This window comes from Equus quagga, chromosome 9 (genome assembly GCF_021613505.1).
Source record: "Equus quagga isolate Etosha38 chromosome 9, UCLA_HA_Equagga_1.0, whole genome shotgun sequence".
NCBI lineage: Eukaryota > Metazoa > Chordata > Mammalia > Perissodactyla > Equidae > Equus > Equus quagga.
This window is the reverse complement of record NC_060275.1, coordinates 80,573,337-80,595,973: the sequence shown is the minus strand read 5'-3', so window position 1 is coordinate 80,595,973 and position 22,637 is coordinate 80,573,337. Positions and strand designations below refer to the sequence as shown.

At 35.7% G+C, this 22,637-nt stretch overlaps 1 protein-coding gene across 1 annotated transcript in view; it reads right to left on the bottom strand.

Annotated features, from left to right (window-relative positions):
- The window catches only part of DHX29 (DExH-box helicase 29), a 47,183-nt gene that overhangs the window by 5,664 nt on the left and 18,882 nt on the right, over positions 1-22,637 (bottom strand). Inside the window, exons 9-24 of the mRNA XM_046671056.1 lie at positions 21,013-21,178; positions 20,626-20,749; positions 18,547-19,155; positions 17,091-17,234; positions 12,844-13,020; positions 12,055-12,195; positions 10,753-10,897; positions 10,504-10,621; positions 9,786-9,870; positions 8,163-8,251; positions 6,939-7,067; positions 6,770-6,845; positions 5,811-6,035; positions 4,629-4,765; positions 3,809-3,902; positions 34-336 (exon numbers count right to left, since the gene is read on the bottom strand). Coding sequence (XP_046527012.1) covers positions 34-336; positions 3,809-3,902; positions 4,629-4,765; positions 5,811-6,035; positions 6,770-6,845; positions 6,939-7,067; positions 8,163-8,251; positions 9,786-9,870; positions 10,504-10,621; positions 10,753-10,897; positions 12,055-12,195; positions 12,844-13,020; positions 17,091-17,234; positions 18,547-19,155; positions 20,626-20,749; positions 21,013-21,178 — 2,762 coding nt within the window. The remainder of the gene's footprint in view (positions 1-33; positions 337-3,808; positions 3,903-4,628; positions 4,766-5,810; positions 6,036-6,769; positions 6,846-6,938; positions 7,068-8,162; positions 8,252-9,785; positions 9,871-10,503; positions 10,622-10,752; positions 10,898-12,054; positions 12,196-12,843; positions 13,021-17,090; positions 17,235-18,546; positions 19,156-20,625; positions 20,750-21,012; positions 21,179-22,637) is intronic.

Below are 22,637 nucleotides of genomic sequence, written 5' to 3'. Positions count from 1 at the left end.
CTGAATACTGGAATTTAAGAATGAGCACTTTACCTTCTCCTGGTATAAGAGCCATCCATAAGTTTGCAAATCTCGATTTACTGAGGATGGATGAACTTGTGCTTTGCCTTGGGCAGTCTCTACAACACAAGCCAATTTTTCTGTAACATCGACTGATTTTGTATAGATTATCTTCCCCACGTTGTCATACAGTCCAGCGGCCAGCACAGCTTTAAGAAGGGCAATTTCTTGGAAGGAAAGGTTCTGTGAGGCTCTGTTTCCTTCCCAGCCATTGGAAGGTGTGGATGATGAAAATCCTGCTGCCTTAACCAACTTTATTAACTCCTGCTTTACATCCTAGATTGGTTTATGTTAGAAAGAGACAAGATCATAATCAATTAAAATAGAGAAACTGCCAAATAATCTTGTAATTTATATTACTGTTTCCTATTAAAATGGATAGAATGTCAAATTATTATTTGGTTAACTATAGCCCAAATTTAATTAGGGAAAAAAAAGATACTGGAAAGTCAAAGATTAAACAGTCATCTGTTTCTGCTATCCCAAGACTTTAGATGTCATAAAACATAAGAATGTCTAAAATGTGAGAGCAATAAAAATATGCCTGAACACATTTTCTTTTGGTGTATTTACTTCAATAGTAGCTCTCCTTGCAATGTTTTTACTCAGTGAGGACGGTCACACAGAGAACAACACTGAAGAAGAATTATGGAGGAATCTTGATCCTAGACTGCAAGTACCATCTTCATTTGTCTCTGGGAATCTCATCTTAATTTCCTAAAGAACTCTGACAAAGTTTATTAATGGAAACTTCATTTATCTAAAACTGTTGCCAAAAATCTTTTTCTACCTTTAGTAGTGCCAATCAGCTAAAATACTACAGGAAGGATGAGCATTTTTCAAAGTAAACAGGACACTAGTGATTAAAAGGTGATGTTTACATTTAGGATTTCCTTTAGGTGTCTGGTTTGGGGCTTAAAGGACTTTGATGCCAGGGGAGGAAAGACCAAACAGACAGCTGCTGTAACACCACAGGGTTGATGAAGAGATGGAAAACTTTCCAGCCCAGGGGAGGTGAAGAAGAGGCTCACAGAAGGAAGGGGGTGGGAGGCAACTTGAAGGCTGGGAGGAAGTGGAGTGGAGACAAAGGAGTGTTGATTAGCTCTCCACATCTTGAATTCCAGTCAGTTGGCCCAGAGGCGACTATTTCTTCAATTTATCCCTTTATCTGCTTCGAGAAGGACAAAGTTCATTCCACTTGGAGAAGTCCTTGCTGTCATCAAAGCAGTTATTTTAAATCACAAAAAATAACGGGTCAAATTATATGGGAATAAAATATTTTTTAACCTTTTAAAATATGAACATAGAATAGAGATAAAGTAAGTTTATTTTCTGAATACTTTTATAGCATATCTGTACTAAACACCATTTCCCATGCGCCAAGAACAAAAAGATAAGTGTGGAGGAGGCCGGCTTTTCACAATCACTTTACCTCAATTCTACTCCCTCCTCCCAGAAATATTACTGGTCCTGAACAGCACTCAAAACCTGAGTGATGGGCAAAATCATCAGGTTTCCTTTCTAAAAGCAGATTTATAAACCTGGTCACAATGAGCCACAGGATATGATGCCCAGGATGCCTTTTCATAACTATCATCCCATAGAGCAACTAAGTAGCTGTCTAATATATAGGAAAATATAAAAGAATTTCATTAAAAGGAATCAGGGCTCTTAGGACAAATGACTGATTCCAAGGCTGGAGCATAAAATGCACAAAATAAGCCTGAACATGTTGTCAAAACAAAAACAAGGAAGTCATCAAAGATTGCTAAGGTTACATGAAAAGGACTCAGGGAAAAGCATGAAGGGGCTCTCACTGGCCAATGGGGACAATTTGAGTATCAGAAAATTAATATCCACAGAGGACTGAAACATATCAACTATATTTAAGTCACTAAGTTCATAATGATTTTTACAAAAACAACATTCATTGATTACCTTTGGAGATGCTTGAGAATCAACTCATTATGAAAACTGCTAAGTAAAAGGAAAGAATCATTTATCCTAATTTTCTTGTACAAACTGCACCTCAGGACATCCTTGTGTGTGTGTGTGAGGAAGATTGGCCCTGAGCTAACATCTGTGCCAATCTTTCTCTATTTTGTATGTGGGATGCCGCACACAGCATGTGCTGCACACATTTCCCATGGCTTGGTGCATGGGAAATGGTACTTAGTACAGATATGCTATAAAACTATTCAGAAAATAAACAATATGTAGGCCTGCACCCAGGATCTGAACCTGCAAACCCTGGACCACTGAAGTAGAGCACATGAACTTAACCACTATGCCACTAGGCCAGCCCCAGGATATCCAAATATTGATAAGGGAAAAGTTCTTCATAAAAGAATCTAGCTAACAAGCAGAATTAGACTATCACCATTTTGCAACCCCAATGAAGCAATGGGTCTTAGTGTTATTTTAATTTTTCTTTTTAAAGATTTGATTTTTCCTTTTTCTCCCATAGCCCCCTGGTACATAGTTGTGTATTTTTAGTTGTGGGTCCTTTCAGTTGTGGCATGTGGGATGCTGCCTCAGCATGGCTTGATGAGCAGTCCCATGTCTGTACCCAGGATTCGAACTGGCGAAACCCTGGGCCGCCGAAGCAGAGTACACAAACTTAACCACTCGGCCATGGGGCCAGCCCCGGTCTCAGTGTTATTAATGGCTGCCAAAACAATTACATGAAAAGCCAATGGGCAATTTTACAATGGATGAATCTGGCTGACCCAGATATAATAAATCTTAACATTAAAAAAAGGGAGACAACTCCAAAAAAGAAATGAAAACCTGAATTGGATTAAACCTTTGTGGGAAATACAGGGGAACAAAGAATGTGCTAAACACCACCACAGGGATACAATCAGACATATCCAGAATGCAGGAAACTCTACAGGACAAGTTACCTGGTTTCTTAAAAAAATAGCAAATAGGAAAAAAGTAAGAGAGAAGGCTAACTATAAATTAAGAGACTTAAGGGATATCAACCAAATTCAACCTGTAGATCTTGTTTGGATCATGATTTAAACTAGCTGTAAAAAAAAATTTATAAGGTAGGGATATTTAAATACTGTATATTTGATGATATTAAGGAATTATTTTTTTTTAATGCATGATAATGTTAAAGAAAAAAGTTCTACTCAGCGATACATAACAATCTGATGCCTGGGACTTGCTTCAACATAATCTAGAGGGCAGACAGTGGAATAAGGGAAGTATAAATCAAGACTGACCACATGCTGATACTCATGTACACAGGAAATGGGTACACAGGAGATCATTATACTATTTTGTCTATTTTTATGTGTGTTTGAAATTTTCCATAATAATTAAAGAAAAGTAACAACTGATTTTCAGAGTTGAGAAGAACTGTAGATTATCTTCATTCAATTCTTCTTAAATGAGAAACTGAGACGCAGGTTAATTAACCTTCCCAAGCTCAGCTGTTGAATAGACAACTATCCTAATTCCCAAGCTAGTGTTATTTCTATGAAATCATGTTGCCTCTTGTTTTTATCATTTCCTGAATATATTATGATCTTTAAACACTATTTTAAATCACTGTGTAATACATACAAGTTACCTGTTGGGAGAAACAATAAAACCAAAGACTACAAATTTATTAGTTCAGCAAACATTTGCTAAACCCTTACAATGTGTCAAACACTATCCTAGGCACTTCCTTTTCCAAAATAAACCTTGTAGTCAATCATATGACCCTGAATTACACAGTTGTATTAAGACTTACCTCTAGGGTTAACAGTGATGTTCTATTAAGAAAGTTTCTTCGGCAATATGCTATTTCAGAACGATAGCCTCCTTCTTGCCGTGCTTTCTTCCATCTACATAAATAAAATGATCAAAGCTCGACATGTTTTCTTTACAAACTCTCTTTTTCAGAGGTACTAACCAAAGTAAGCTTTAATTAAATTATGATCATTTAAAAAGAGGAGAGGTCTTGCTTATTATACGAGCTACCAATTGTATATAAGAATTTAAACTTCAATACAGATATTTTTTTCTGTTTATGTGTAACACTAAATTATTAACTTCAAAAACAAGGTAATACACATATAATAGTACAAATTACATTGTTCTTAAGTTTTAGGAAGGACTATCAAAATATGAATCTCTAGGGGCTGGACCTGTGGCCAAGTGGTTAAGTTCGTGCACTCTGCTTCAGCAGCCTGGGGTTTGCCAGTTCGGATCCTGGGCACGGACCTAGCACTGCTCATCAGGCCATGCTGAGGTGGTGTCCCACACAGAGGAACTAGAAGAACCTACAACTAGAATATACAACTATGTACTGGGGGGCTTTTGAGAGAAAAAAAAAAAAAGAAGATTGGCAACAGATGTTAGCTCAGGGCCAATCTTCCTCTCACACACACACAAAAAATCACGTAAAAGATTTAAAAAAATACATACATCTCTAAAATAATTCATTATACCTTGACAGATGAAGTAACTAAAAATAAATCTAAATCTTAGATATATCTTTTTAATGAAAGTCAAAGATAAATTTTTAAAAAACTAAACCTCAGATCATTACACCCAGATTATTTCTTTACCCTAGATATGCATTGTAGATCGTCAGGTGGTCTGAATCTGCCATAGCCAAAGCTGATTTTGCAAGATCTGCTTCATCTTTTCGACCAATTGGCGTGGTAAAAGGAGACTTCTCTGTCATAACTGCAGCTAGTGTTGCCTATCCATAAATAACCAAACAACTTATCATTAAAGAGGTATACATTGAAAGCTGATTTGTAAAAGAAAGCAACATAAAAGAATCTCCATTTCAAGTTGCGTGTTTCTTCTTTTCAATACATTTACCATGTTCTAGAATAGGTAACATTTTCATTTCATGGAATTTTAAAAATGTATCACTTTTATACCATTTTTGTGAGATAAGAGGTAATATTACAGAATCAGAGATAAAAAACCTGAATGTCTGTCTAAGTGACGTACAGTCGGTCACACAGTTAGAAGCAATGCCAGAGTCACAGCTCCAATCTTTTGACTCCTAGCCTACTGAATTTCTACTGCGTGCAATGCTCTTTAAACACTTAAATAATTTAGACTACATAACCACCCATTTGTTGTTGATGCAGCTTTTCAGATCACTATCATGGTAGAGGTTATTTTTTGGACTTAGCACAATCTGCTATCTAATACTAGAGAAAAAGAGACTAGAGTAAGTCATACTCTCTCTGTTCTGTTTTTAAACAGACTTGATTTGTAGTCCCAGAAAAGGCCACAGCTTGATAAAGTTGGAACATCAGGTGTATGAGCCCAGCAATTCAGACAGAGGCACACAATTTGTTAATTCTGAGATAACGGGAGAAAACAGAACTGCTGGTAATTGCTGCCTCAGAGAGATAAGCCAGAAAAAGGGAAGGAAGGAAGTTTTGATTTCTACTTATAACGTCTGTGGGGTTCAAAGCTTCCTAAGAATCATCCACTACATATTCAATTAAATATTTCAAGTGGGATGTTTGATAGCAAAAGTTTAGACAAGCCAACCCACTTACAAAACGGTATCTACAGTACACTTAAGCAAATGGATGAATCTATTTTCTTGTATATAAATATAAAAAGTTAAATATTAAAAAATTCTCATCAACTATTCAGATTTTAATGTTGGTACAGACATTCTATTTAGTTAAAAAATATTTTTTAATTGTTTCTAAACTTAATAATTCCCAACCAAAATGATATTTAAAGTGGAGAAGCAGCAGCATCGTATGTCTTACCACTGGGTCAAGGCAGCCAAATATGGCACCAAAAATAAGCATCTTGCCAATCTTGACATTCACAGGCAAAGCTGCAAGGTGCTGGCCCAATGGGGTCAGTTTAGGCTCATTTAGTTCACAAGCTCCAATTTTTCGGAGTAAATGCATTGCATTGCTGATTACTTGAAGCTGAGGAGGATCTAAGGCTTTGGAGAGGAAATCTTCAGGAGAACCAAGATTGCATTTCTGCAGATTGAAAAAGAGTGATAAATTGGTATACAATCAGAAAGAATTAACATTACCAAAAGACATGGTCAAATTGGAACTAAATTTGAGTCAAGTAAAATTTTAAGTAAAATTGTGTGTGTGTGTGTGTACGAGAGAGAGAGAGAGAGCGATCAAGGGGTGAACATGTGGACGAGATCTTCCAGTCCTTATTTTTAATTTTTTCATGCCTGATTTTTATAGAGTCAAAAATCAAAGAAATGAAAGATATTATAGATCTTTCAGACTAGGAAGCCCTTGGTCTAGTCAGGGTTTCCCACTGTTGTTATTTTGGCCAGATAAGTCTTTGTTTTAGTGTGCCCTGTGCCCTGCAGAATGTTTAGCAGCACTCCTGGCCTCTATCCACTAGATGCCCATAGTATGGCCTCCCTCTCACCCCAGTTCTGACAACCAAAAATGTCTCTAGACGTTGCCAATCATGCCCTGGTGAGCAATATCGCCCCCCAGCTTGAGAACTACTGGTCTAGGTTATGAGACTGTATTTTATTCTATGAAGTTTGAGGGCCTGTGGCAGAATTAAAGCACCAGTGGGTTTACTTATAAAAAGATGGGAGGAAGGGCATTGCATAAAGAAGAGTAAATAAAATACTTGAAAAACCAGAGGAACGCAAGGTAAGATAAGTTTAGGTCTTCATTTTTTTTAATCTAGAAAGGGGTGAAGAACAGAAAATTCATCCAAGTTCCTTTGGGATTACCATAATATGAAGACATAATTCCTCCAAAGGCACGCGTAAGATTTCAGGGACAGAATAGTCCAGAAAGTCTTCAAATCTAAAAAATAAAATCAAATGATACTAAATACATATTATCATAACCGCCACACTGTCCTGATTCATGTGTGTTCATTTCCAGTGCTGGCCATACCTTTCTCTTGTGTACAGTCGGAAGCAGAAGCCGTCTCTGACCCGCCCAGCTCTCCCCTGGCGCTGCAGAGCACTTGCTTTACTGACAAAGGTCTCCACCAAAGAACTCATCTGACTGCTTTCATGGTACCTATGTTTTAGGAGAGAATATGTAGCTAAGTGACTTAAATCAAAACCTGAAAAAGCTGGAGATATTTGACTCTGAAAATTTAGTTGAAAATAGGCTAAAAAAGGTCCATTATCATTGTGGACCAATATTTCCCAAATTGTGTTTCATATTTAAATAATTTAGCAAACACTGCATACTAAATCTCATACTACCAAATTAAAAGCTCTGACACAAGAAAAACACCTGTTTCACTTACCCTTTCCCAAATTAATGTGACCATGGACCCCTTTTTGATTTAAGTGGAATGCCTATTAATTATGCAACAAGAATTCTTTGAGTTTGAGAAATGCCACTATGAACATTACCACAATACCTGTCACAGGATACAGTTAAACCTGAAAACACTTCCTCTAAAGGTACAATTTAAAAGATCAGGAGTTTATTTTATACTGGATAGTCGTACTCTTTTCCAAATATTGCTAAAGTTTTCTAATATTAGGGACAGGCTATCAATTATGATAGACTACTCAGGTGGTCTCCCCTATTCATGCAATATAAACATTAAAACATTTATAAAGTAGTAATTTTTTTCGTGGAGATTCACTTAAGGTTACCTATTACATGCCAATTACTGTACTTGGCACTGTCAATTATGAAATTTTCATTTTCCACATTTATATATGAGGAAGCTGATGATTATAACTGATGATTATATTCTTTGCTTAAGATTACAGATCAGAGATTTAAATCTGATGCCAAAACCCACGCTCTTTTTTATAATCACACAAATAATGCTGTAAAACAATTTACAGAAATTGTAAAACAATTTGTTTTACAAACAAATTTACAAAAATTTATGTTCTGAAGATTTTCTCAGGGAGCACTTTTCTAAAAGTAGCAGTACATTAGCATTATTTATGGGAAAACCCATGACAAAATTTGACATTTACTCTCAGACCTTCTAAGGTTTCCTACAGATTCTCTGAGGCTTTTGCTTTGGGCAGAATTAGGACATCTGGGGTTTTCCCTATATAATCTGTGATTTCTCCTGAGAATTCAAGAGCCCCAAACCCTTTTCAGGTTAAAAATGTTTTGATTTGGGAAATTCAAACTTACTTATTTTCTTTTGTTCTTCCAGTATCAATTACAAATACAACATCTGGAATAGTGATACCCGTCTCTGCAATATTTGTTGCTAAAACAATCTGAAAATAAACAAAAAGCCAAAATATTTAGGTGACAACTTTTAGCAATGTGCCAGGATTTAAACTTCTTTAGAGAGTTTGAGCCTATGAATTTTAAAAAGTGAGTTTCAACTTTATTTACAAAAAATCACAATCTATTTGCTATTACTGTGTAATTTTAATTTACTCCAATTAGTTTTATCACCTCAGCTTGCTAATTAAAGTTACAGATTTTTATTCCAACAAAAAATACCGTTCCCCTAATTCTTATCAGTCATCTTAAAAATGACATAAATAGAATAGGAATTGGGTCAGAGAATGGAGACAGCTCAGTACAACTCTTCACAATTAATTAGGAAAAACCAGTACACCAATAAGAACTGGGTTGCTGCCCTGGCTCTGCTGCTTATTAGCTTTGTGATCTTGGGGAAGTCATTTTACCTCTCTGGACTTCAGTTACGTCAGCTGTAAATTAGGAGGTAGAAACAGATGATTTCTTAGGTCTTTTCTAGCTTTAAAATTCTTAATGGTGATGACTGAATAGTGCAACCTTCCACATTTTTTTCTGTTGAGTCCTTAGAGGTAAAACATTTAGGAAATTCTAGGTCAAATTCAACATGTATTGCTCTATCTCAACTCTGTATTTCATTATTGAATGCTTGCTTTTCTTATTCATTTATCCTAGAAAACAGAACCCAGATTAGTCAGACTTAGATGGGACCTAGGCGATCATTCTACCTCAGTGGTGTTCGGATTTTTTTTAAGAGGTGAACTCCTTTCTTCAAAGAAAATCTGACAGGGAAGCCCAAATATTACAGATCACAGCACAGCCTCAGAATCCCTGGAGTTCTAAGGCACAGTTAGAAAACCATCAGTTTAATCCAATTCCTTTTAAAGACAAGAAAGTGAGGCTGAGTGGCCTTTCTGCCAAAGGCCACAGACATGGTAGCAACGTAGGGATGAGAACCCAGGCCTCCTGCATTATAGTCCGGGTTCTTTCTGGGTGCTCTGTGTTCCCCACAGTTCCTACATTGTGTTCTTCTTTCCTCTTCTGAGAGAGGGTTAAAAATCTGAGAAACTCTCTTTGCCTAGTATTGCTTCATTCCGAATCCTGAACAGAGGAGACAATGAAAATAGTGAGATTGTTTCCTAACCTAATGGTCTGTGTATTACAAAAACCGTCAGGGATGAATAGCCTAGAGAACAACAAAGAATCCTCCCAGGATTCAAATAGCTTTCTGACGCCCAACATCCTTCATGATGCCTTCTTGGAGGAAAAGTACTGACTTTTCTTTTCACAAGCAACATCCATGCCATATTTTTCAACTACCACACCCCTAAAGAGTCTTGTCCCTTTAATAACATATAATATAAATATTCAAATACTTGAATTTTAATATTGGATTCACTTCTGATTATGTTCAGGTGCAGAGCATTTGGAGTCCGCCATGCACTATAAAGTACATAGTAAGTGTCTTTGATGATAAAAAGTCATAACACTTGCATAAAATACTCTCAGATGGATGATATGTAAATCTGCTGTACTGAATTTTACCTTCCTGACTCCTGGTGGGGGAAGTGTGAATGCTGCAGCTTGATCTTGAGTTGAAAGAATAGAATGCAGAGCTATCACTTTATATCTGAAAGTTAAAATCATAGTTCTTAGCAAGAGTTTCTCTTTAGAAGACACTGCAAAGAATAACAAAATTTATTTGCAAATAGGAAGCAACTTTTCAATTTTTATTATGAAAAATTTTAAACACACACACAAGTTCTGAGAATAGTATAAGGAAACCCTATATATGTGCAGCAAAAAGAAAAAGTTTAATGTGAATGAATTATACGGAATATAGGGTCTAAAGAATTTTTAAAATATGTTCTGATGTTGAGATGATAACCATGACAGCAGTAATAAAGTGTATCAGAACAGATATAGTAAACAGTCAATTCATTATGTACAGATTATGAACTGCAACCCTGTTGAGGTTTTGTATCACCCGGTAGGTCGGATAGGAGAGTCAACATCTTACTCTTAACCACAGGATTCTCTCTGCTTAACCATATTAAGAAAATAGAACAAATGCAGAAATAGTACCTAAACCTTTTAGTAGGTAAAATGCTGTAACAGAAATGTTAAAAAATAAACTTGCTTCACCATGGACAATTTTAACTAAAGGTGAAAAGACTTTGAAAGCTACGATCAAAAGTTTTAACGTACGAAAACATTTTTCTATTTTAAAACTACCAGGAATATAATGAAGATTTATAGTTACCGTTCAGAAAAAAATCTTCTGTCAGTTGACAGAAGATCATACAATTGTTGAATGTGAGCAAGGCCTGGTAAAAAGATCAGTACTGCTCCTTCAATGTTTCTGAATTGGGGGCTTCTGTCTGAAATTTTTAAAAAAATACAATATTCAAAATAAAGACAAGGAATACCATGTAAGATATTAATAAAACATCTCCAGTTATAGAGACGTTTTATCAAAAGAAAAGGTGACACATTAGAAACAGATATATACCTAAATATGTAAGAAGTTCCAAAATGAGATCCAGGTTGATTTTATGAGGATTCATGTAGAGAATAGCATGCTGGGTGCGGGTGCTGTACTTTTGGTAATATGGATTTAAGTCCGTACTTGCTCCAGCCTGAACTGGGATGTATTCCTAAAAGAAACACAATCAGAAAAAGCTGAACAAAAAAATTAAATATTTTTACAAGACAAAGAAGGAAAAAAGGAGGTATTTGCATTCATTCAAATCTATATTTTTCTCATTGTCATGACTATCATTTTCTTACAATATAGTAAGAGTGCAATTTTTAACAGTGGAAAAAACTGTTATAAAATTTCACCTCTCTCCTATAATTTAATTTTATCTAGCCCCCTAACTATAGCAAAACTTTTTGTCTTGGCATGTATATACTAAATTAAAGAAGAAATGAAGAAAAACAGAACAATGTCTGCATTGTTCTGTGGCAATGAAAAGGGGCCAAGCAAAGAGAAGTCAATAATAACTTTAATAAGTAGTTTATACCTGCCTCATTCCTTCTGGATTCTACTTTGGTTGCTGAGTTCCAATCACCTCTTTTGAAATACCTTTAATTTTCTGAAGTCTTTCTTTAGTTTCTAATTTCTACCTCTGGAGTTTTAGGGAAAGATTTTAGTTTTTGCTTTCTTGGTTTATCTGCTTAATTAAAAGATAAAGTAACTTTAAGCTTCCATTGGATTGGATACATGTATGAAATATTGTAGATACAATGAAAATACTGGATATAGTACCATTGGCTAAAATACGGGATAATACAGCTTTTGTGATATTTCTAAAAACATGTCATTGAAACTCTCTAGGAAGAACTGTGCTTGCCCTGGACAGCTTCACTACAGAGCCAAGGTTGGCTCACGTCAGGACAGAGGCTGCTAAGAAAACCAATGGCAAGGATCTACAGTTTGGGCCTGCCCCATCCTGACCACGTAAGATGTTCAGATAAAGTAGAGAAAATCATTACAAATTTACTCCTCAGTAACCGATCATTGCTATGAAACAATAAAAGTTGCTTCTTATTTACATGGTTCTTGATTTTTTGTGTGTATCTATAAGGCCCATAATAGTGTAAAGAGACAAAATATCATAAACCAAAGACTGGAGTCCATGAAACAAAGATTAAAGAAATGACCTTCAAAATGTGCTCATAATTCTTTCTGTTCCTCTTCTACCAAATTATACTTGAATCCACTGTGCTAGCCATATGATTTTAAAACTCTCACAGCAGGTTATGCCCTGGATGTCATTATCAGCGGTCTTTAAAAATGTTTTCTTCTTACCTGATACTTTTTTACTCCCCCTGCTTTGCTTGTAACATTAATGGTTATTTCTTCTTCCTCCTCCAGAAATTTCTGACAATATTCTGAGTCTTTCTCCAGTACAAAGCCTGTTTCTTCTATTATATCTTCAAGATGAAAAACCTGCATAGATTAAAGCATATAACTGGTGAACTCAAATTCATTTCAGTAAATATCATCTTAAAGAGAACAAGGGGATTGTCACCTTTTGAATATCACCAAATGCTAATTTAGAATATTGTGAAAAAAGCTTTTTCCTGCATTATTTGGGAATGAAAAACTTAGTTGACAGAGATGGGTCTGTCCCTGGAAGTCTCAGGACAAATTACATTGTGGTATATATTTTTTATATGTGAAAACCAATTAAAAGAGCAGTCTTTATCAGCTGAACCCAAAGTGCAAACATTAAGAATAGAATAGGCAGAAAAGAAGCTTTCAAAGACAGCCCTAAATTTGAAGGGTGGATGAGAAAGGAGTTCCTTCTTGCCAGGCAACTATCCTCAATCTGGATATAACGGTTTTGCTAAGGAAATGTGTTTTATGTTCTGTACTTCTCAGGTATGTCTTTCAGCAGAATCTTCCCTTCCAGCCCACCTACTCTGAGTCAAGGCAGCACCAGCCATCTGATTCCCAAGGCCATCTCCAGGTCCCCTCTTGACTTGCAATACCCTAGGAACACTTCTGGGCTCAGACTACAAGGGCCTATCTTCTGGGAAACTCCCTGGTAAGAATGTAGTTTATGTTTACATATGCGTTATAAAGAAAACTTACCTCAACAGGATAACTTCTTCCTGAAATTCTGAGAATAGGGCAGTGTGTGAAATACATAGAAAACTTTTCACTGTCTACAGTGGCACTCATTAGAATCAAGTGTAGATCAGAACGTTTCTGTAAAATTTCCTTCAAGATAATTAGTAGGAAGTCTGACTGGACACTTCTTTCATGAACCTAGTATAAAGGGAATAAAAAACCAATCATATATAAGGTCTAGTAAGAGGTTAAAGCAATCAGACATTCAAATCTACTAAAAGTTAATCAATATTTAAATATAGTCAGTAGATGTGGAGGGAGAGAGAAACTGTATGATTCAAATAAGGCAGGTCTTCAGAATTGAAAATAAAGTCATCTTCTAAAATTGAAGCCAGTAAAAATCAGCATATACTGAACAAGAATAGTTACAATAGTAGGGCTCTACCTTAGGAGATGGTTTGCAAGTGTGCAGCTGATAAGATTAGGCTATCTCCCAAATTTCACTTAGAAGCCAGGGTGACTCCTAAAGCTCTGCCACTAATATAAACTTTACTGTCACCATTACCACAAGACAGATGGTTTATTCCTTGTGTAGAAAAAGGGGAGTTCATTAGTATAGGAATCTGACAGGTCGCTATCCAAGAAAAAGGGATTTGTGCCCTTCCAACACATGCATTATAGGAAAGAGCACTGTAAATCTGCTACAGAGCATAATAAACATGGTACACTGCCAGAACTTACTATCTGCTGAAGGTACCAGTCTATCTTCCAATTTTCTGTACTCTGACTTACTTCTACCCCATTTTATTTTATAAGATTTAAGGCAGCATACAGAGATAAAATATCAAGATAATAAATTAAAACATGTTTGATCATTCATTTGCTTAGAAGGGAGGCAACAGTGGTTAAGTCTTCAGGCTCTGGAATCAATTGCTTGGGTTCAATTCTTTGTTTGGCCACTTACAGTATGACTTTAGGAAAGTTATTTAACTATCTCTGGGTCTATTTTTTTCTATAAAATGAGAATACAAATAATACAGACTTTATAGAGTGGTTGGGACAATCAAATAAGATCATGCAAAGTGCTGAGAACAGAGCCCAACAAATAGAAGTACTCAGCATCGTGCTAGATGCTGGGGATTAAAAAATGACCAAGACAGTTCTCTTCATTTCAGAATTTATGGTCTAGAAAGAGGATATTGTACAGGATGGTTTGAAATTACATTTAAAGGAGAGCTAGTTCAAGTTGTCAGGAAGTCTACTAAGAGATATTGCCATCGATGCTGAGAACTGAGAGATGAGTTTGAAAAAAAGGAGGAAGGAACAGGATGAGAAAGGGAGAAAAGTGGCCATGGGACACAAGTTGTGCAAAATCATGGAGGAGAAGGGGATCATAATACGTTTTGGGAACCGGAAAAACAAAATTGATGCCTTGAGTATGGGATGAGGAACAGGCAAGAGATAAAGCTGGGAAGGTACTCAGTAATCTACCTGTGTAAGGCCTTGTAAATCAATTTAAGGAGTTGAAACTTTATCTTAATGAGTTGGGGCAGTGATTAAAACATTTTAAAGCAGGAGACTCAACATGGTCTGAGTTTTGTTTTAAAAAAGATAACTCTGGGCCGGCCCCATGGCCTAGTGGTTAAGTTTGGTGCGCTCCACTTCCATGGCCCAGGTTTGGTTCCCAGGTGCAAACCTACACCACTTGTCCACAGCCATGCTGTGCCAGTGACCCATATACAAAATAGAGGAAGACTGGCACAGATGTTAGGTCAGGAAGAATCTTCCTCCGCAAAAAAAAAAAGATAACTCTGGCTACATTGTGAAGAATGTAGTAGAGGAGAGCAAAATAAAAGCAGGAAGTTTAATTAATTAGAGGCTTTTGTAGTAATTAAAGAGATATGGTAGCTTATATGAAGGCAATACCAATGAATATGGAAGAAAGTGAATTTAAGAGTCAAAGTAGAATCAACAAGGCTAGGTGACTGGATTTAGGTGGTGTGGGAGAAAGAAGAAGGAATAAACTCGGATCTTTTTACTATGCTGGTTTGACCAGGATATTTATGTTTGAAGCTCAGAAGAGAGATTTCCTGATAAATAAAAAAGATCTTGGGAACCTCCTCAAATAGATGGTAATTTATACATACTGATTTTTAAAAAAAAAAATAAGGGTAAAACATAAAATAGAACTAATACAAATGTATATTTTATTATGTACACTACCGGTAGAAGTGGGCAAAAAATTTGGCTGTAAACACAATAGCAACCAGCAGGAAAAGCTACTTAACTCACACATTGACCATAAACTAAAACAAACCACACAACTATTCTTAATAATAAGGCCGGAAATAATATCCTGAGCATTTTCATAAAGAAGGTCCTGAATTATATTGTGAACTCTGTCCCAACATGCCTTACATTGTTATATTTAACATAATGATGAATTTCACTGGCTATTTTCTTACTCTTACTGTATTGTTCAAGAGGTTGACAGTATCACACTGAAGCACAACTCAGTAAATCATGTCTGCAGACTGCTAATACTAACCCATCAAAGAACAGCTTCCTGAATTGGTCTTTTAAATTAGGGTTCACCCCGACATATATTTACCAAGCAATTTTCTGATACTTTGGGAGTCCAAGAAAACTTACTGGCTAGCTGATACAAATATTTCAACTTACCCAGCAATAAAAATTCTCATTATAAATAGATAAGTTAGCATTTTGGCTTATGTTGATTCTTGTGGATACTGATAAAATCTAGGTGTTGGCTATGCAAAGCTACAAGTGTGACACTCCATCCCTCACCCATCACTGCCAGGAACAGTTACTCATGGGCGTCTCAAGAAGTTATATATCCTCTTTCTTTCTGACACCTTAGTGATCATAGTATAATTTCTCCCCCCATTAAAGAATAAAGACTAAAGACTCCTTAGATAAAAATGAATTCTGATCACTTATCTATTACCAAAATATTATATTTAAAATCATCTTAATGGGGCTGGCCTAGTGGCATAGTGATTACGTTCACACGTTCCACTTTGGCGGCCCAGGGTTCGTGGGTTCAGATCCCGGCGTGGACCTACACACTGCTTATCAAGCCATGTTGTGGTAGCGTCCCACAGACAAAACAGAGGAAGACTCACACAGATGTTAGCTCAGGGACAATCTTCTGCACACACACACAAAAACCTTAATGTAAACTTGTCCAACAAAAGTAAAATGGTTAAATAAATTATGGGACATCCAAATTATATACTACTATAAAGCCATTAAAAAAATCGTGTTTTTGTAGAATAATATGAAAGAATTATAAATATATACATATTAAATCTACACATACACAAACACACAAATGTCAACGATGATTTCTTTTTCTGGGTCATGAGATTATAGATCATTTTTATTTTCATTTTTGTACATCTCTATACTTCTAATATTTTATAACAAAAAAGAGGAAAATAACCCAATAATCTATATGTAGTCTATTGATTAAAAATCAGTGAATGACTGAATTTTCACTACTGCCTTCTGAACGTGGTGAATTAACAGACATTCATAAAAACTTTACAACTGAGAAAGTTTTGAAAATATTTTTTGAATAACAGAAATGCTATATATCTTATTTATTCTTGAAAAAATTATGTACAAAGCTAATCAGTTTACATACACTAGGTTAGCATGCCATTTAAAATAATTATAATATGAAACTTTTGGCATAATTCAAGTTAAGTGTACATTCAAATTTGATTCAAGTAGCAGTATATCTATAAAGAAAATGACATATTGATGAAGATTGCTTATTTTTTGTAAGAATCAGAGAAAATCCTTTAATAACTAAATATAATTGAGGCAGTATACTGGTAAGAGCACAGATTGTAGCCAGATTGCCTGGGTTTGAACCCAGTTTGAACCCTCAGTTACAGAACTTACTGGCTATGTGAACTTTTTCAAGCTATTTAATCTCTCTGTGCCTCAGTTTCCTCAACTGTAAAATAGAGATAATAATATCTACTTCACTGGATTGCTGGAGGATTAAATTAATTTATACATATGAAGTCCTTACAATAGCATCTGGCATAAGCAAATGTTATATAGCATTTACTAAGTCAACATGAGACACATTTGTTAGAGGAAATTAATTACTGTATGTAAAGTGTCTGACATTTAGTAAGTCCAAAGAAAACATTAGCTAGTATTAGATGTAACATCTTTTGAATACAAAAATGATTAGAATTTATCTGAACACAACTATGGAATCTACTCACCTCATCTACAATAACATGAGACACATTTGTTAGGAGGCCATCTTCTTGAAGTTTCCGTAGCAAAACCCCTGTTGTACAATAGAGTAACCTAGTAGATTCACTGGCTCGAGATTCCATCCGGATCTGATATCCACACAAAGAATTCTGAAGGGAGAACACAAGGCCGAGATCAGATTCTCACAAGTGATCTGGGAAATGAGCTTTAAAGAGTGAAGCACAGGTGCTGCTCCTGCTACTGTATGGAATACTCCAAGTAAATCTATTTAGTGCAGTTTATTATCAAAATTATTTTCCCATGGTCTTCAATTACATAAAATTATACCATTTGTTTCGGTAATTTTAAAAAAGAAAAACTGTTCTTTTCAAAATGTTGAGACAAAAAGCTGTTCACCGGCTTCAAGCACCATTAATATGATTATGAAAATATTAATAGATGTTTAATTAATTTCTTATTAAATTATCTTGGAGCAAAATATTGAGGTCTCAGGAACAGAGTTTGAGAGTAGCTCCTACAGTTTGATCTACTCTTCTATCAAGATCTCATAAAAGCTGCCATCATTAAAAAGTAGTTGATATCACACCAGTGGGCCTGATGGGAATCTTGAAGTCACTTCTATTCCTATTGCATTTTCTTACTCCTTCAGCCATTCCTTTGTTTTATTTGTGTACATGTCTGTTATCCCCTTAACATAAGTTCCTTAATAGACAGAAATTGTGTCTTTTTTCCTCTTACACTCCATGAGAGAAACCTAATTTGCTACATAAGAAATTTTTAATGATCAGGTACCTATCTTAAATATAGAGACCAAAATGCTAAATATCAGCTCTAGAAAGAACAATTCAAAGTATAATCAAGCTGAGTTATATGAACTTGGAATTCATTATATTTGGCTCCAACCAATTTTATTAATTCCTATACTTTACACTAGTTACTCTGGTTAAAGTTTGGCCAGTTTTGTGTATACTTGCAAAACAAGATATTTAAGTACTTTTTCTATGTTTTTTTGAATATGGAGTTTGAAAATAGTCTAGCATTTTCTTCTATATTGCTTTTCCTTTGTGCTCATTGAAAGGAATAAATGAAAATCATTCAGGAATACATTCCACAGAAGACATTAGAAAAAACCTGAGATATATGATATTAGAGTCAAATTTGTATTTCTCTGTATTCTTTGAATGTTTAATTTATTATGTAATATTTGAATATGCAATTATTAAAGTTAATATATTTCTTTTTTTATATGAGAATTTTAATGACAGAATTACTAATAATCCTTTTCATATGAAGGAGAGTGGCATAATACCACATCAGAGAAAACATGAAAAGTGCCTAAGATGTGCTACTGAACAACAAGTAACAGTCAAAACTCATAAACGGTACAGGTTCCATTTGGATCCCAAGAGCAAAGATGAGTAATGTCACCATTCACTGAGGTGGAGCTGAACACCATCTTACCCTTCCTCCAGGTCCATTTTCACAGCCCAACTCGTCACACACTCTTGTGGCTAAACTCACTGCCGAGATTCTTCGGGGCTGAGTACAGACAATGTTACATTTACTTGTTCCACACTCATTTAGAAGCAAATCTTCCAAAAGAAAATGTGGCACTTGAGTACTTTTACCACTCCCTGTTTCACCAGCCACTACCACTACCCGGTGCCTTTTAAGGGTTTCGACAATTGAATTCCTGTGTTTGAACACAGGTAACTGTTGCCTTTCCTTTAGAAGTTTCTGATACTTGGGTGTGCTTTGCAACTTTCTAAAGAGGTTTCTAACAGGTTCCAAATCTTCTGCCTTTTCTGATTCCAAGGACAGTGCAGAAAAATCCTCATCAGAAACTAAATTTTCCCAAGATTCCTCAGGATCTTCGGAGTTCTCTCTCTTATTTTCAGGATGCTGTTGTTGCTGTTGCTGTTGCTGTTTCAATTTATTCAGAAGTTTGGCAATAAAAAGATCACGTGGTTTATTGGTTTCCATTTTATTTAATTCTTCCTTTTTCTTTTCTGCATCACTCCACTCCAGCCAAACATCTCGGTAAGTGGGAGGAAGTAACTGGTGAACTGACTATAAAAGGAAAAAAACAGCAGTGTGTTATTTCACTAACTATTGGATACCAAAATTCAATAGGTTAGAACTCAGAAGGATAGCTGTCTTCCTCTTAAAATATAACTTGTCTTAAACTGGTAAGTTACTACTTTAAGATATACATGTATATGATGCAAATTTATAAACAGCACATCATATTCAGGCTTCTACACTTAATAGCTTTCTGACCCTAGGCAAATAACTTAACCTGTGTTTCAGTTTCTACATTTGTAAAATGGGACTAATAATACTACCTCCCTTATAGGTATACTCTCAGGTAAACTTTAAACGTTTATTATTGGGGCCGGCCTGGTGGCGCAGCGGTTAAGTGCACACGTTCTGCTTTGGCGGCCCAGGGTTCACTGGTTCGGATCCTGGGTGCCGACATGGCACCACTTGGAAAGCCATGCTGTGCTAGGCGTCCCACATATAAAGTAGAGGAAGATGGGCACGGACGTTAGCTCAGGGCCAGTCTTCCTCAGCAAAAAGAGGAGGATTGGCAGCAGTTAGCTCAGGGCTAATCTTCCTCAAAAAAGAAATAAAAAAAGTTTATTATTTATTCCTACAGTGGTGCTACTTAAATATATAGATGATCCATAAAGCATTTCTAAAATAAAGCTCCCTCTGAGATTCTGGCAGTTGTATATTACAGGTCAAAGCATTTTAAATAAACTACATTGGATGGAATCTAAGTTATCCTAATTCTATGCTATACAAGAGCCCACAATTATCTCTATAACTCTGTAACACTGACAATCATTTCTATCAATTAAGCTTAGCTTATGACACTTTATTTTGCAAAATGAGGGAAATAAAGACAGTAAGAACTTTTACTGACAGAAACTAGAAAAGAACTATTGTTTGGAGTTCCACTTAATCAGTGTCTAAAATTTTCAGTGGCTCTAATTTCCCATGAAGAAAGATACATACATTTACTGTAAAAAGGAAATTTTGACAATCCAAAATACAAAAAGCACTGTGTTCTCTTAAAAGTGCTTCCTTCAGTAGTACTTTATTTTAATTGTTCCTTAAACTGGAAGCTTATAGTTAATATAACCAAAAACTGAAAACTGGAACCAATGTCTATCATTTTTTAAAGTTGAGAGACAATATAACATTAAAGGAAAACAAACTGTTCAAAAATTCTCCTTAATCAACCACCCTAGCACACCTATTTTTAATCTGTAAATTAGTATAGCCTGAAAAGTCGCACCAGTCAAATGGTTCAGAACTTCTGGTCCAAGGAGAGAAAGACTGAAGAAGTCAAAATTATAAATAAGCAGAAACAAGGAAAAATTAGATGCAGCAGTCAGTAAAGAGGTAACTGGGACAGAGGGCCATAATTAAATATTACCTTTCACATGCAGATACAGTTTTATGTTGATAAAAAATAGTATACCCATTCTTCCACATATGATTTTTGAAACACCAAGGTCTAAAAAATCTCACCTGCCCTTTCACTAAACGATAAAGAGCTAAAGTAGCTCCCAGGTGCTGAGCCTGCATGCCATCCTCTGTCAAGATCGTAGGGCACACTACCAGTACATCATCTTCAGACTTGATTACCCTTACCCTACAAAGAAGCCAAAAAAAAACTTTTTAATAAAAATATGAAGTAAAAGTTAGAAGCCCATTAACGTTGAATTTAAGTTTACATTAATTATTTAAATTAGATATTTCCATGGAAGACACTGTACTAGATAATGATTTATAAACACTATCACTGTGAGATGTGGAATTAGAGAGCTTCCTAAACATCTACTCAACTCTTAGGAAATAAAAAGATTTTCATCTTAGATTTTTCTAAAAGTTCATTCGGCTAACCAAAAAACATACCTACATTTCCAGTATCTACCTACTGGAACTTTTTCAAATGAAGGATTTGGACTCTTGGGAAGATTCTTCCTGACCCAATCGATCAGAAACTGTTTGGGAGATTTTCCAGTCCAGCTTCGAGCAGTATAGTCAAAATTTCTTACATCATGAGGTTCTTTCTTTTTCTCTAAAATGACAAAGATTGGTTCTTTAAAAATGGTTTTACAGTAATATACAGTCTCTTTTGAGTGCTCAAAGTCCTCTTACTTCTGGGAACAGACTTTTAGAAGAGAACAGGTGAAGAAAGGACAGACAGAAAGCCTTCGTCTTCTATAAGTGATGTAAAGAAATCTTCTTGATGGATAAAACCACTGAAAATCTGAATCTTTAAAAAAAGTATCTTGAGTATCAAATGTATTCTTATAAAATATCTATGATACTATCTATGAAAAAAATTATTCAGGATACTCTGAATTACAATGTTTGGTAGGTTACCACACAGAAAGGGTAATCTTTTGAAAAAATATAAATCAGATATCATTTCTTTGCTTAACAGCTGCCACCATCACCACCACCACCTTCAATGGCTTCATGTTACATATAGAATAAAGTCCAAATTCTTCACTACTGACTAAAAGCCCTCCATGGCCCACCTCTGCCTGTCTGTTGTCACTCTTCCATCATGCTCACTATGCTGTAGCCACACTGGCCATCAGTTAATTCCCCAAATGCTCTGAGCCTGCCTGTTCCAATACAGTAGCCACTAGCCACATGTGGCTAAATTTAAATTAATTAAAATTAAATTCTTGATTTCTCAGTTGTACTAGTCACATTTCAAGTGTTCAATACTCATATTTGGTTAGTAGCTACCACATTGGATAGCGCAGATACAGAACCTTCCCATCATAGAGTGTTCTGTTGAACAGTACTGCTTTAAGTTCTCTTCAACCTTAGACTCCCAAGGTACTGCCTCCCTCCTTCGAAGGCTCTTTCCACCATCTCATCACCAGGCTAACACCTAATCATCTGTCAGATCTCAGAGCAAGTCATCAGCAAGGTGTCCCCAATCCAAATTAGGCGCCCTTGTTATCTCTATTATTAGAAGACAGTTTTCTTTCTTTGAAAAGAAAGAAAGTACACATCACAATCTGTAATTATATATTTGTGTATATTTAAAGCTCACCTTCTCTACTAGAGTGTACACTTGAAGAGGGCAGACACTAGGTTATTTTGTTAATAACTGCACACATAGCACCTGACATTGTGAACAATAAGAATTCAATAAATATTTCAATAAATATTCAATAAATATTTGTGGAAAGAATATATAATTAAAAGAACTGACAATTTATTGTGGGACTTGACTGACTACATTACAGACTGATCAATATTAAACCAGCTATATCATTAATGTACTTAGGAGCACAAAGAAGCACACAATTACACACATCTGGTGGCATGGCAGTAATCAGGGAAGGCTTTAAGAAGAGGTGCTGTTTGAGTTGAGCCTTGAAGCGAGGGAAAGCTTGGCCAAGTAGGGGGTAAGAGGATGAGCAAAGTCATGGAGCCATGAAACAACATATATTTTAAAGAAAGAAGTGGCTGTAGTACATAGCTGGGAGAACACAGTGGAAAGGTAGACTGTG